Raw genomic sequence first — 16,724 nt, forward strand, 5'->3', positions numbered from 1 at the left:
ATGAGCTCCAAAAGCAGGTGGGATATTTCTGCCTCCAGACTTTCTTTAGCAGAAATGGATTTTGGCCTGAATCATCTGGATAATTGCTATGTAGCTGAGGCTCCAAATAAGGTAATCACCCAAAATATTAGATATCTATTGCTGAGTAGAAAATTACCACATGTGCACATGCTCTCTTATCACCCAGGGGCTTCCACATACAAAATGGCAGCAAGAGAATATTCTAACAGGAGGGTGAGGGTGAGGGTGAGATGAGAAATTTAGTCTGCAGAGCAGGAAAGGAATCCCAATAAAGAAAGATTTGGGTTAAAACGAGAGGTGAGTGGACTCCAAACTAGTTTTATTTCCCCACCTGTAAAATTGTAAAGTCTATTAAATAATACGCCAGGTTCCCAGGCTCTAACATTCTAGAGTTCCATTTCTCCATTCTGCTTTGATCCTTCCTAGATACAGGACAACTGTTGATTTACCTTCTTTGTTAGGTGTGTAAGGAACGCTTACAATATCTGTGAGATGAAAAAGAAAGATCCTGTTGGTGCAGAGCATAGGAGAGGGTATGTGACAGCCACATGGCTCCTTTATAGTGTGTGATCCTACCACATCTACTGGCAGAGTATCTGTCAAATAATCAGTCCCCAGTGTGGTCAGGGTATTGAACATGAATTGTTCTAGAAAGTAAGGAACAGGCCCAAAATAAAACTTTTTATTGAAGAAGTAATAAAACATCTATGGAAATACATTCTCTCACCTATTGCACATGAGTATTTCTTAATTCTGTTGAACGTAATTCAAAAGCAAATGAAGAATTCCAGAAACATTCTCCATGACACATGCAGATGTCTGCAAGGCTCCTTTTCTTTAACCATAGAACATGCAGGAAAAATGAATCATTTTGGCTCATAATACATTAGATGAATAATTATTAGATTTATTTAAAACACCCATATCAGTTTTCCCCCTATCTTGTCTAGCAATGTAACCAGCTGTAACTCTTCAGTATGCGTGTCACCATCCTGGCATTGGGGTCAAACTCAAACTGTGATGATCCACTGAAGAAATAGAAAAATCCTGTAAACATAGAGAAGGAAAATGATGAGACATCTTCAAATATGTCATTTTGCAACATATGTGACTTAGATTAAGTACAAGTTAATAATGGATGGCATTTATTAAGTGATTACTCTATGCCAGGTACTGAGCTAAGTGCTTTACATGTTTAGCTCAATTACCCTTACAAAAAAGTGTAATGTGTTATTAATGAGAACAAAACTAAAAATTAGGACGGTTTTGTAATTTTAACAAGGTAGCATCTGTAAGGAAGGATGGAGGGAGGACACCATCTCATCTGACTCCAAAGGAAGTGCTCTAAAACATTATGTTATACTGGTTCTAAATATATAACATTCTATAATATTTTAAAATCTTGTTTTCCTTTCTTTCCAACCTCTCCTCTTCTGCTAGGTCCTAAATTACAGCTTAGGAGACAACTAGACCCAAGAGAATCAGACAAATGATAAATGAGCCAGAGGTCCATTTCCTGCTTTGCATCCATCATGGTTAAGTCATTTTAGTAACAAGATCATCAGCCTCATGAGCACTGGATTGTCAAGCACTGGCAGCTCCCTCCAAAATTCCTTCAGAGTAATCAAGAACAAGTTTTGCTTTCCTATTTACCCATTACCATGAATCACATTTTACCTATTCTGAGCATATGGGAGGGCTACTATTTTTTTTACAAATGACTAATGTAGGAAATTGCAGACTGCAACAGAAGCCCAGACAAGGCTCCCCTGGGATGGGATAGAAGGAAAGGGACAACAGGATGGGATAGAATAGAATGACAACCAGCCATTAGTAAACTTGGCTCACATAGATTGTATTTTTATACCAACATAGTGACCTGAAAGATAATGGCTTCTGTGTGAGAAAGTATCCTTTGATTTTATGTGCGGGTATGAAACAGAGACTTGGAAGCTATTCAGGAAAAAAAAAACCACACACACACACACACACACACACACACACACACACACACACAATTTAAACCCACTTTGCATAAATTGGAAAGTTAAGATTTTCAGGAATTTGGAGTAAAAAAGATATCAGACTGAATGATTTAAAAACTATTTTGATTCTGCACTTCATTTTGAAATCATAAAAATGCCTGGAGATTCCTGCATTGACAATGAAATAAGGGTCTTCTTACCAAATGCCTGTAATACTGCATCGACCTTAGGCTCAACTCCTGGAAAGTCATCAGCTATTAGTCTAGGGAAGCCTTGCTCCATGGACTGGCTATTTTCATCAAATCTAAGCCAAATGAAAGAAATACAGTTCAATGTTGCGTAGTAGTCCCATTACACACAATAGTATAATGTGATGTTAATTTTCCAGTGTGGAACCCTAGACAAACTTTTAAGTTGTGTAAAAAAGTGTTAAACATTTTTAGAGCTACAAGAAGAGGTTACTTTCCTGGGCTTACAAGTTTAACACATAAAACAATACTTTCCCAGAAACAGGAACATTCTGTCATTTTACAGAGGTTCCATACATATGTCTGAGGTAAATTTTCTAAGCCTGGACACACAGACCCCAAATTTCTATGTGTCTACCACAAATACATAAAGACTGTGTAGACATAAAATGCAAAATGAATTAAATCACTTAGCTAAAACTAAACCTCTGGTTCTCAGTCACACTGGGACCCTGTAGATCTTGTCTCCAAAGCCTGCCACACCTGGGCTTCCTATGGCAGCCACATGGTGACTGGAAACGGGATAAGAAGGGAATGTCTTTGGACCTCAGCTGGCCTCTCCTGATGTCCTTTGGTGTCTGAGTATATAGCCCAGTGATCACCGCTCTGAGAGCCCTTTGTATCCAGGAAGTAGAACAATAAACTGTCTTCTTCATAATCACAAATTTTGAAGTTAGAGAAAGTTAGAGCATGGGGGTAGGGAAATATCCTTAAAGAAAGAAAATAATTTTCTTAAACAGGCTTCATAGAAAGTCATTTCTCTTGCATCTCACCTCCAGTATTTGTTCTCTACAAAGAAGTATGTTTTCTTCTTTTCCTTGTCAGAAACAGCTGCATCAATTTTCCTTATGGTTGGAGGAAAACCCAGGGTATGGATACCTCTTGGGTAACCTGCTTGTACCTCATTTCCTCTGATGGCCCAGAACTCATTTCCTGTTGAAAAAACAAATCCAATAAATTTTACATGAAGCCGTTGATTTTAAAAATGATTATAGTGCATTGTTGTGGTAAAGAGGAAGTCTTGGTTTTAATTCCAACCTAATAATGCCCAGTTCACAGCCAGTCTTTAATAAATACTCCCTGAATGAATGAGTGAAAGAATGAATAAATGAGTAGATAACTCTGATTCATTGTCCTTTCTGTGGCTTATATATTTGTATCTATAAGTTATAGTTTATTTATAGATCAGTTTTAGTTATTTCTTATAATTGCTGGTGACTTTTTAACCTGAATTTCTCACCTAGACCTCTTTCTCTTAAGTTTCATACCAATAGATCATTGCTTATTGTACACTTCCTTTGAGGTATTTCACAGTCACCAATTCAAATCTGTGCTTCTTCTGAACACTATTGGAATTCATTCAAATTCTAGTGAGTTAGGACAACAAAATCCCATCCATCTCTCTGCCTTTACTTTGTTACATCACTCTCCAGGACCCCAAGCCTGAATTCCTTCTTCACACTACTGCCAGATTCACTAATCTAAAATGCCCATCTGTTGTTTATCTCTCTTGCTTCATCTGAACTGAATGACTTTTATGTGTCTGAGCAGTTCCAGATATGCTCTTACTTGGCAAAAACAATTTCTTCTTTCTTAGAGATCTTTCTACTTCCTGTACACCCAGCCGATCTCTGCACAGCAAAAGAGAACTTCAAGACCCATCCTAACATCACTTCCTCTAAGGGATCTTTGCTGAGCCCTGGATATGAGTCAGATGCTCCCATGGCACCCTTCCTTCTCTCAGTACCAGCACTTGCCATACGTAGGCTGCCTATGGCTTCATCTCTGCTGCTCCTTCTAGAATATGAGCCCTTTTCAGTCCTGACCTCCACTAATGAGCATAGTGTCTGACACAGTGCAAGTGATATGTAAATGTGAGATACATTACTGGATAATAATATGTTAGAGTTATAATTCTTTACAATTTCTATTGCAATTTCACATTCATTTAATCTTCACAAAAGTGAGATTGCCAGAAATAAACATTTTTAAAATCTTCATAAAGCTTGACATTTAAAAATATTCCAATATCACCTATAAGTCTAGGGGAAAAATAAAGATGAGAAATTAAAGAATTAAAATTGAACAAAATGAAAATACTGCATATCAAAATTTGCTGAATAAAAAAGAAGAAATGGTTATTTATAGGTATAAATGCTTATATTAGAAAAGAAAAAAGTTACAAGTTAATAAGGTAAGTATCAAACTTAAGCTATAACAATAATAACAGGATCAATTAAAAGTAAACAAAACTTAAGGCAACAATAAGGATATGAACAGAAATTAGTTAAATGGGAAATCAAAATATAATATAGAGGATAAATAAAGCCAAAAGTCAGTCCTTTGAAAAGATCAATAACATTATTACATACATTATGAGATTAATAAAGAGAAAAAGAGAAAGGCAAAAGGGTTCAGTATTGGGAATGAAAAAGAGAACAAAACTTCAGCAATAATTCAAATTACAACAAAATAATTTTCCAAAAACTTTTTACTGATGGATTTGAAAACAGACAAAATTGGCAAACTTTTAGAAAAACATGTTAACAAAACTGACTCAAGAAGTAATAGAAACTCAAATAGCATATTACCAATAAAACAAATTGAAACCGTAGTTTAAAAATCTGATAAAGAAGCCGCCATACCTGAATAGCTCCATTAGTTAATTTATCTCTCCCTGAACTGATACTACATCTTACTGATTAAAGTTTTATAACACAGGGCTTTTCTCCTTATCTAATAAGATGGGTTCACCAGGAGCCTCCTGGCTATTCTCTTTGCTGCCGTATAAATTGTAAAACTAATTTGTCAAGTTCCATGAAAAATCTTTTGGCATTTGAAATGAAAATGTCTTGTATCTATAGATAAATTGACATTTTTACTATATTGCATTTTTTATCCATGAATATGGAATACCACCTATTCACTTAAGAGGTCTCTAAAATAAAGTTTATAATGTTCTTTGTACAAATTTTATTTAAGTGTTAGCACAAGGTCTTGCAGTAATCTAAACTTTAATATAATGGAGAAAACTCATGTCGATAAAATTTTCACACTAGGATTTATTCCAGCAAGTTGAAAATTCTTATATAGTACTCACCTTTAAAAATAAAAACAGTATCCCTGCTATTAACTTCATATGCAGCATCCAAATATGACGGGAGAGAGGGCCAAAATGTAGAAATCAAATGAAATTCAGGTTCAGAGTTCCAGTGGGATCTTCGCCAAAAATATCTGTAATACATAAAATTACTTGCAATTGTCTTTCTCCTTTAGCTATGTGAAAAAAAGTATTCTTTTAAAAAAAATCCATGCTAATTCACGCATTCATAGAAGTCTATATTAAACCATCCTCCTGCATGTGATTCCAGGGTAATAAAATTGATGGCAGGACTTGTGACTGGTTCCAATAAAATTATTTAGCTTGCTTCCACTCTGAAAGTCCATAAACAGTGTGTATATTATGTCCTAATATTTTAAAAAATATTATGTGCGTATTGATGCTTGTATATGAATAGAACATTTCTGTAAAGAGTTAAAGGAAATTGGTAGCAGTGGTTACACATGTGAAGGGAGCTGGGGGACTGTAGACCAAAGACTAGAGAGAGATTGTTTAACTCTGTATCTTTTGGCAGTGTCTAAATATTGTGCCATAAGCATATATCACTTTTTTCCAAAAGTAATTAATTTAAGTAGTAGCAATTTTTAGCAAAGGGAAAGATATCACCCTGTTTCTAAGGATTCACCAGTGCTTTCTGAAGAAGTTCCATGATTTATATTTTAAAAAATGAACAAAACAGATATAACTCCCTGCCTTAATCAAGCTTACAGTCTAGAATCATCCCTTGTAAGTGTAAAAAATGACCTGGACAATTCTAACAGGATGTTAAAAATTCAACAAGAACTAGATCTGAATGATTTTAAAATATAGAGAAAATTTTGTATTTACAAAAATCTCTGTCAAGCAGAAAAAGTAACTACCGGGTACTAGGTTTAGCACTGGGATGACAAAATTATCTGTACAACAAACCCCCATGACACGAATTTACCTATATAACAAACCTGCACATGTAGCCCTGAACCTAAAATAAAAGTTTTTTTAAAAAAACCTCTATCAAATTTCTGTTTTCCTTTCTAAGCACTGTACATCAAAAGAATAGACAGAAAAATATAATTTTCTGGTCTGACCTGTCTTTAAAGAACAGATATTCTCCCCTCAGAGTGCTGATGGCATCGAAGGACAAAGCAGGGTCGCACTTGGCTGGCGTCCTAGATCCTGAAGGGACGGATTTCGTGGGCACCAGGGGTTCCTCAGTAGAGGCAGGGGGAGGTCCTAAAGGAGACAGATTTGGGGATGCAAACATTTAAAAAATGTGATGCATCTGTCAATTTGTATGCCTTTCAAACATTCTCAAAGTGCTTCAAGCTAAATCAGAAATACTTTAGGTAGCATTGGAAAGCTTTCTTGAGGACTGTCATTGCAAAGCTACAATGCCTAATTTTTCCAGCGTCACTCACCATAGAGAGACTGAATGCCATTCACATCATCTTGTGAAAGGCGGAACCGGGTCAGCTCTGTGAATGAGTTGTAGAGTGGGTACATCAAAGCTTCAGTGTTGGCTGAGTGAAAGAGCCCCAGGGAGTGGCCAAGTTCATGAGCAGCAACGAGGAATAAATTGGTGCCTGTATGACAACCATAAATGTTCAGAATCCACCAGCTATTTATTCCGTAAATACACATACAGAACATATGCCAGCTGTGCAGGCCATCCTTGAAACCACATGGTCTTTTCAGTATTTGTGGATTGGTTCATTGATTGGCATATTCCATACTTTATAGAAATTAATGTGTTTTTCAAGGTTGACTTTAAGTCAATATATAAGACAGTTTTTCACCGTATCGCTCCCTAGATCCCTCCTTGGTCGGGAAAACTAAGACACTTTTCCTATATTGACAAATGAGAAGCATTATTTCCAAAGATTTTTTTTTTGAAAGGACAAGACTAATATCCATGTCAATAAATATAACTCTTCGTTGTCTAAAAGTAAAAAGTCATTGTTCAAATTTAGGAACATGTGCCAGTTGCAACCTCGGTTAAAATTAATCATATAACATTTATGTTGCTCCCCAAACTTTTAGGCCACAAGACTGTAGTTATTTCTTGTGGAGTTTAGTCTGATTTGCTCTTCCTCCTCTTCATCATACTCAAGTAACTGTTTTTTTTGAGACAGAATCTCACTCTGTTGCCCAGGCTGGAGTACGGGTTCAAGCGATTCTCATGCCTCAGCCTCCTGAGTAGCTGAGATTACAGGCACGTACCACTATGCCCAGCTAATTTTTATATTTTAGAGATAGGGTTTCACCATGTTGGCTAGGCTAGTCTCGAACTCCTGGCCTCAAGTGATTCACTCACCTTGGCCTCCCAAAATGCTGGGATTACAGGCATTAGCCACCGGTGCTCAGCCATAATAAAATAATTTTTGATTGTCAAAAATCTTCCCAGTAATAAGTGCCATTGGATGTGTACAATCTTTAGTTTAAAACAGAAACATGCCCAATAACAGTTTTCTGCAGCACAAGCACAGCTAGATTCAGCTTTTAAAAAAATATTATAAAAAGAGTTTTATCGAATTTAGTAGTAGATATTTGACCAAGGCTCCAAGAATTGTGCAGAAAAGAACAATTGTTCAAATAAAAGGCAATCATTTCATGCAACACAGATTTCAGTCTTGTGAGACAGAGTTGCCCAGGTTGGAGGACAGTGGTGCAATCTCGGTTCACTGCAGCCTCCATCTCCTGGGTTCAAGCGATTCTCGTGCCTCAGCCTCCTGAGTCTTGTACTCAGGAAAGATGTTCTTTGCATTTACATTAAAAATCCCAGGCACTCTCAGAAATAGTGATTGTTTCAACAGTGTGTTTCTAAACTTTAGAAGCCATTTTAAAAATTAAATAGCATACAGTTAATTTTTGTCATTATGTTTAGATGTAAAGTGTTTCAAAGCCCATTCAGGGGGGAAAAAACCCCATCTAAGCTAGAGATAGTGACATGTTTATTTAAAAAGATGATCTAACAGTGTTTTTTTCAGTTCCTGGCATTTTCTCCTGATCTCTACTTTTAAGTAAAAAGGAGGCCAATGAGAAGAAAGAAAGAAAACTTAAGGGCAAATTTTAGGATTGAAACTGATTTAATGGAATTCATTCTACCCTAATCATTTGCCATTAAAGTGATGAAAAACATTAATTATGCTGATCCTCAAACCCCTACAAGATCCTGAGTTGTGGAGATAAGTCTGAATGGCTTTTACAATATTGTACTTGGTGGGGGCAAACATGAAAATACAGACATTTTATAAAATTCTTCAATAATGATTGAAACAAACAGTACTTCTGTTTAAAGCTCAGGCAATAAAAAAATTCAGTTACTAGTATATTCCATTTATTTCTCATTCTAGATAATCCAATTATTTTGGGTAGGATCAGACATTATTCCTGAAATGTTCCTGAGAGGTTTACAACCCACCTGATGCATCTTCTGTCCAGTGTTCATCATCATCAAAGTGGATATCTCCATAAAGCCCAGGTCCAGGTGGATAGGCATGAGCCAAGCTGTGTCCTGAGCCATCAAAAGAGTAAAAGTCTCCATGTTCTGATAGGGAAACAAAATTAATGGAAATATAAGGGTTCAGAATTTATTTTTACCCTGTTCCAATAAAACAACAGTAGATGCTATAGTCTGAATGCTGGTGTCTACTGCAAATTCATATGTTGAAACTCCATATTCACTGTGATATAGTATTAAGAGGTTAGGTCTTTAGGAAGTGATTAGGTCATAGGTGCTCTGCCCTCATGAATGAGATTAGTGCTCTTACGAAAGAGGCTTGAGGGAACCTCCTGGCCCTTTCTATTGTGTGAGGACACAGAAGGTACCATCTATGAAGAACAGATTCTCATCAGACACCAAATCTGCTGACACCTTAATCTTGGACTTCCCAGCCTCCAGGATTGTGAGCAATAAGTTTCTGTTGTTTATAAATTACACAGTCCAAGGTATCTGGCTCTAGCAGTCTAAACAGATTAATACACCAGATAAATGGATGCTTTATTTGATTACCTTTAACAGCAAAAGAGATCATTATATCAGCCTCTCCTTCATACAGCCTGGAGAAAGTGAGTGGAGTCACCTCTTCCCAGACTTTCACAGCTTTCTCAATGGCAGAATCAACAGCATCTCCTGGCAAATCTGATGTATAATTCACAATCCTGGAGGAGAAAAATTGAAGAGGATACTATTTTCTCCCGCCATTATGAAAAATTGTTAAAGAAAACTTTGTGTTACTTATCCAAATATGACAAGTAACTTATAAAGTTTCAATATTATGTGAAAACTACTCGGAACCATTACCTGTATGTAAGGTGGGTTTTCCTCCACTTCGGGATGCCAGGAAAGGTGTGGAAGTGACCAACGTCAGGAACTCCACACCTGGGCTTGCGCATCACCTCCAGAGTGTCAGAGTCCAGCTTCCCTGTTGCTGCCAACCCAAGGAACTTCTGCATTTGTTGGATTTTTTTAACAATGAGATTACTCTCCTTTCTTCTAAACTGTTTCACATCTGTTTTGAGGTTGTAGTAGTTTTCTAGGTATTGCTAATGGAATAATGAGTATAATTTTTAAGTCATTTTTTACGATTTTCCATCACTTACCCAACTTTTATAATGCATCTTAATTTTCCTCTAGTTTCTTAAAACAAAAGTCGATCACACATTTAATTTGATTTTTTTCATTAAGACTCCCCATTTCATACAAATTTTTAAATTTTATTGCAGTGTTAGTTTGCTAGTCAAGTAAGGAATTTGGGATTGGAAATTCAGGTCTAGCATTACTTTTGTTTGTTTTTAAAGAAACCCTCTTTTAACATAGTTTTGTGAAAAGTTAGAATACTAACCTTTTCCACTTACATTGTTATTATAGACTTGGTTTAAGACTGAAGTGCAGTAAACTCTTTTGTCCAAATATGACAAGTAAAAATATAAAAACTGTTACCTGTTGTGATTTAAAGATCAGACTTAGCATGCTCCCCCTCCCCAATAATTTTAACTAAAGAAATTCTAAAGCCAGAGGAGTTTCATGTATTCTCCACGTGTTCTTTTCACTTAGCCACAAATATACTGCTACTATTTTATTGTAACCTTGAGTAATTATATGCCCTTTCTGAAACTTTCTTTTCTTCTCTGTTAACTTAAAAATAATTTCCACCTCCAGCCTGCTAATTATTCTCTGGTGCTACAGTTTTCTAACAAAGTGATCTCTAGTCTAATCATCCTGCTTTGTACTGGAAAGTGAAGTAGACACACTGGGCTGGCCAGTAGCTGCATTAGATGCCACCATTAATTACCTGGGCAAGATCCCTGTTGGAGTCCTCCTGTTTTGCTGCCCCACTCAGAGGATAGGCAGAGCAGACTGGCAGACACAACAGCACCAGGAATGCAAGATGCATCATTCTCACTGTCCTTATCTTCTCTGTCTACTGGGCTTCTAGCTCTACCCCCTAGTGTCCTTTCTTTTATACAGAGACAATGCTTAGGTCACCAACAGCATGATTCATGCATATGTTTTTTAAGTCTGAATGCTCACAAACTTTTAATGTAATGGTGATACAGCCTACATTGGTATTTTCCTTCAACCTTCTAAGCTCGAAAGAATGATTAATCCCCAGGAAATGATTTCTGTGTTTGTAAAGACAAGAAAGAATTGACTAGGTAATTCATGTCTGTGTATTTACCTAAAGAGAACTGATAAGGTTGGTAAAATGCCAAATGTTTAGACATTTTAAAATCAGTGCAATTTTCTTTTAATAAGACTATGTTTTAAACTTAAATATAAGCAGGTAAGAATTAAGTAGGTCAATGGAAACAAATTCCAAATATAGTTGTGGTCTAACTATGGGAACTGCTATCTACAAAGATATTAAAACAAATATTTCACTTCTTGAGTTCTTGTTTACAACAGCTGTTACTGATTTTCGGATGGATTTATTGGCCATGGAGTAGGGGTATTGTGAGAAGGACATGGAGCATGTAGAGAAAAGAATCCAAAGAGTGAACCTTTGGTGTTCACTCATTCTCCATTTCCCAGTGTATAATTATGTTCAAAGTAACTGCTCCATAAAACTTGTTAAATGGAAAAAATTAAATTGCACGTTAGACCAAAATGGTCCTTCTACCTTCCTCCTCTTCTTTGCTTTAAAAAATTCTTTTCATCCTTTCTTCCTCCTCTTAAGGTACAAAGGAGGAGATGGATTGAGATCTGTAATAGGAAAATATTTCAAATCCTCCATTTCTTTCACATGTCTAATGATCTACCCCTGCCCACGAATAGTATTTTCTTTCTTGTTTTCTCAGTCAAATAAAGTGCTTTTTACACAGTAACACAGTAAGTCTGCAATAACTGTTTTGTCAAATTAACCTGTTAGTATAAAGAACCCTGAAATTCTTGTAGTAAAGAACTATATTTTTCTCTTGCTAAAGATAAATTAATTGTACCATGTCTGAAGTATATAATTGCAAAGTGATGAGAGATTAAAATAATAAGTGTGCAGGAATGATCTTTTCAGTATCACCCACCATCCACACCCTACTTAGGGTAACCTGGACAGGTGGGACTTCCAGGAACCAAGAGGCTCTGAGACTTCCAAGCCAGAGTTGGGGAGAAACTGGGATATACACTGAGCCAGCCAAGTCAACTTGTGGCTTACTGTTGCCAAAGAGTTTGCTCTACAGTGTGGGCACATCGGCTTGAATATCAGAGGGAGAAGGACAGATAAGCAGACTCAAATGAAGTCAACTGGACATCGAGCAAGAACAGTCAGGCACTGCATAATGTTTCAGTCAACAATGGACCACATATGTGATGGTGGTCCCATATGATTATGATGGAGCTTGATATGGTTTGGATCTGTGTCCGTGCCCAAATCCCAAGTCGAATGGTCATCCCCAGTGTTGGAGGTGAAGCCTGGTGGGAGGTGATTGGATCATGGGGGCGGATTTCTCATGCCCATTTAGCACCATCCCTTCGGTTCTGTTCTTGTGATAGTGAGTGAGTGAGTTATCATGAGATCTGGTTGTTTAAAAGTGTGTAGCACCTCCCCCTTTTCTTTCTTCCTCCTGCTCTGGCCATGTAAACTGCAGGCTCCTCTTTTGCCTTCCACCATAATTGTAAGTTTCCTGAGGCCCCCCAGAAGCAGGTGCCACCATGGTTCCTATACAGCCTGCAGAACCGTGAGCCAATTAAACCTCTTTTCTTTATAAGTTACCCAGTCTCAGGTATTTTTGATAGAAGTGCAAAAATAAACTAATACAGAGCTGATAAGCACCCATCAGCTATTGTCATTGTAGCCATCATAATGTCAGAGTACAAGGTATTACCCATGAGTTTGTGATGATACTGGTATAAACAAGCCTACTGTGCTGCCATATAAAAGTCTAGCACATGCAATTGTGTACAGTACATAATTCTTGATAATAGTAATAAATGACTGTTTATTCATTTACTATACATTTTGTCATTTATTTTAGAGTGTACTTCTTTTTTTTTTTTTTTTTTTAAATTACCCGTAAAACAGCTTCAGGCAGGTCCTTCAGAAGGTATTCCATGGTTAGCGCCCTATACGGGCATTGTTACCACAGGAGATGACAGCTGCATCAGTGTTATTGCCCTGAAAGATCTTCTAGTGGAACATGATGTGAAAGTGGAAAACAGTGATATTGATGATCCTGATCCTGTGTAGGCCAGGGCTAATGTGTGTTTTGTGTCTTCATTCTTAACAAAAAAGTTTAAAAAATAAAAAAAATTAACGATAGTAAAAAGCTTATAGAATAAGGATATTGAGAAAAAATATTTTTGCACCTCTGAAATGTTTGTGTTTTAACATAAGTGTTATTACAAAAGAGTCAAAAAGTTTGTTAAAATTAAAAAGTTTATAAAGTAAAAATGTTACAGTAAGCTAAGGTTAATTTATATTGAAGAAAGAAAAATGTTTTTATAAATTTAGTGTAGTCTAGGTATACAATGTTCATAAAGTCTACATAGTGTACAGATTCACTCACCACTCATTCACTGACTCACTCAGAGCAACTTCTAGTTTGGCAAGCTTCATTCATGGTTAGTGCCCTATATAGTTGTACCATTTTTTATCTTTAATACCATCTTTTTATTGTATTTATCTATGTTAAAATATGTGTAGATACACTAACACTTATTATTATGTTACAATTGCCTCCAGTATTCAGTTGAACTTCATGCTGTATAGGTTTGTAGCCTAGGAGTAATAGGCTTGCTGGGCGTGATGGCTGACACCTCTACTCTCAGCTACTTGGAAGGCTGAGATGGGAGGATCACTTTCCCCAAAAAATTTTTAAAAGGCTATACCATATAATCTAGGCATGTAGTAGGCTGTACCATAGAGGTTTGTGTAAGTTTAATCCATGGTGTTTGCACAATGGAGAAATTGCCTGAGGACCTGTTTCTTAGAATGCGCCCCCATTGTTAAGTCACACATGACTGTGTATAATTAATTCAGGCCATTATTTTGTCATCTGTAAAATGGAGTGGATGTAACCACACTGACAGGGTTAATATGTATACTTTATGCTGGGGAACAAATCTCTTTTTATTTCACTCCAACACCTTTAACAGACAAAGCTTGTTGGCCTGACAAATCTATGACAACGCCCCTAGGCACTGATTTGACAAGTTGTGAGATGCCCATTTTCACTTGAGTCATAACTTTATTAGTGTTGACACATCCTGTTAATGGATTTTATTATGTGGTAATGATACAGTCAAAGTTTACACTGCAGTAATAGCTACAACTATAATTGGGAGCCTATAGGGTAGCACGTGCCTCACAGAAACGATGTTAGTATGTAAACTTGTCCTGCATTAAACCATGACACCTGGAAGAAATTAATGACCTGGAGCAGGTGAGTCCTATGTTTGTCTTTAAATAATTAATTACTTGTTAAACCTACTGAAGTATGTATAGGGTCAGGCAAGGAAGCATACACAGCTCATACTTAAAGAAAGGTGAAACCCTTGGTATTGAGGTTCCACTGTATGCCAGTTCTTAAATGTGAGTTATTTTTAAACTTCAGAGCAACCCAACAAAGTTGAGATTAGAAAAATTGAATAAAAAGCTCACGATCAAAAGCTAACAAGTGGGAAGAGATTATTCAGAACTGCCAGAAAAAAATCTTCAAGACTACAACTTGGACATTTATCAGAAACCTCTTGGCTTCATTCCATATCTTTGCTATTGTGAATAGTGCTGTGATAAACATATGAGTGCAGGTATCTTTCAACATAATGGTTTCTTTTCCTTTGGGTAGATATCCCACAGTAGTGGGATTGCTGGGTTGAATGGTAGTTCTATTTTTTTGGTCTTTGAAAAATTCCCATGCTGTTCGGAATACTATGCAGCCATAAAAAAGAATGACATAATGTCTTTAGCGGTAACATGGATGGAAGTGAAGGCCATTATTTATGTGAAGTAATTTAGAAACAGAAAGTCAAATACCACATGTTCTGATTCACAAGTGGAAGCTAAATGATGTGTACGCATGGATATACTGTGTGGAATAATACACACTGGACACTTGGGAGGGTGGGAGTGTGGGAGGGAAAAGAGGGATGAGAAATTATCTAATGGGGGCACAATGTCTTCTATTCCAGTGATGGTTGCACTAAATCTCAGACTTCACCACTATGCAAAATATCCCTGTAACAAAACTGCACTTGTACTCCCCAAATATGTTTAAAATAATAGTAATAATAAAAGTTTTAAAACAATCTCTTGGCTTGGACTTTGGCTCTTCCCCAACTTTTTTACTTTTATGTCTTGACACTTTATCTCTCATTCTTGAACTCACCCCTGAACATGCCTTCAATTTATCTCCTTAGCTTCTGTTCTTTTCTCCCAACTCTCTGATCATCCTGCTAATACAGCTGCTTCATTCGATCTATGTTTACCTGTTCTGTCACTTGCAGCTCCTCTTGGGCTGTGCAGCACGGATGTGATCCAGACAGAACGCAGGTCTACAATCCATTGCAATTTCAGTAACTGACTGAGAAATGCGTAATGGCTTTTCACTTCCAGTTTATCTAATTCTTGGGAAAAAAATTTTCAACACCCAAATAACTCTGATTTTAAGGTTGTACACATACACATACAATGCTGTGTCAACAGTGGTGTGACGCTGACTTCAGTATTTTGCAACTTCTTCTTTTGTTGGAAATTACTGGTTTTTACACAGACTCATAACAAGTGAAAAGTTCACCTCTTGCCCACGCTTTTAGTTCCAATTTGACTGCTTTACAATGGGAACACAGTTTATTGTTCGATTTTTGTTCATTTTTTCTCTATTCTGATAGTTTAGCCAAACATTGCAGGTCACTTATGCTTGCTGTAGAAAATACTATCAATAGAAGGAGGCAAAGTATCAAAGTAGGGGTTAGACAGACCTCAGATTCATGACTTCAGTGTTGTGAAGATTAGAAAACATAATTTTATGTTGTGTCCTATAATGGCCATTATTATTTTAACAATACCTAAACACATAAAATAATCCCAAATGAATGTGGTTACTGTATTTCCAATGTGTAGGAAATACAGTTAACAATGTGTTAGGTTGATTCCTTGGTGCAGTGGACTTTTCTGGTGGGAAGAGCCTCGTTGGGGAGGAAAGAAGCACTGAAGAAAATTTCTGGCTTTAGGGGAATATGCGAAGGAAAAGGGAAATTACCATTTGTTGAATATTTTCAACATGACAGGCACTGTGCTAGGTGATCTAATCTCTTCTATTTTTACGACAAACCTGGAAGTTAGTATTATTTTCCCTTTACCACAGAAAGGAAATGAAGATTCAGAATGGTCAAGATCACACAGAGTTGAGTGGCAGAGCAGATCTTGCAGCTTTGCACTGCAATTCATTGGCCAGAACACTTCCTCCTTAAGACACATGGGATACGTCTGGAAAAAAGCTACAACTTCCCCTTAGACTGGTGTTTGGGGTCAAATTCTCCAAAAAGATTCAAACTGGAAGGCTAGAGCCAAACAAAACCCAAACAAGCCAAACCCCTACTTTCTAGTGCATTTCTGGGCTCAAAGACAATAGGGGAAATCTCTAAACACTCCTCTTGAATCACCCTGTATCATGTTTTTGAGGCTGTGTTAATTTGCTCTAGTAAATAAATACTGTCTGAAATAGTAGCTGTAACGGTAATTACCCTCTAGGTAAGTCATCTGCCAGGTAGTTACCAACTAGGTAAGTCCACCATCATGATGTATTTGGTGTATGCAAGGGCTCCAATGATTAATTGAATGAGGTTGTGAGAGGATTACCCTCCTTGTTGCTTTTAAATCTCTGATGGTGTAACCAGTCTGTGCAATCCTCCCAGGATGTGACATTGGTGTT

At 36.9% G+C, this 16,724-nt stretch overlaps 1 protein-coding gene across 1 annotated transcript; it reads right to left on the reverse strand.

The window, feature by feature from the left end:
* Window positions 1-676: 676 nt before the first annotated feature.
* On the reverse strand, window positions 677-15,406 carry MMP10 (matrix metallopeptidase 10). Its single transcript, XM_077964789.1, has 10 exons — window positions 15,280-15,406; window positions 9,658-9,899; window positions 9,367-9,515; window positions 8,776-8,901; window positions 6,773-6,937; window positions 6,443-6,587; window positions 5,355-5,488; window positions 3,028-3,187; window positions 2,207-2,310; window positions 677-1,068 (listed from the first exon to the last, which is right to left on the reverse strand). The coding sequence occupies exons 2-10, from the start codon at window positions 9,807-9,809 to the stop codon at window positions 968-970; spliced, it is 1,236 nt and encodes a 411-aa protein (XP_077820915.1). The 5' UTR covers window positions 9,810-9,899; window positions 15,280-15,406; the 3' UTR covers window positions 677-967.
* Window positions 15,407-16,724: the final 1,318 nt, after the last annotated feature.

Source organism: Macaca mulatta, chromosome 14, assembly GCF_049350105.2.
Source record: "Macaca mulatta isolate MMU2019108-1 chromosome 14, T2T-MMU8v2.0, whole genome shotgun sequence".
NCBI lineage: Eukaryota > Metazoa > Chordata > Mammalia > Primates > Cercopithecidae > Macaca > Macaca mulatta.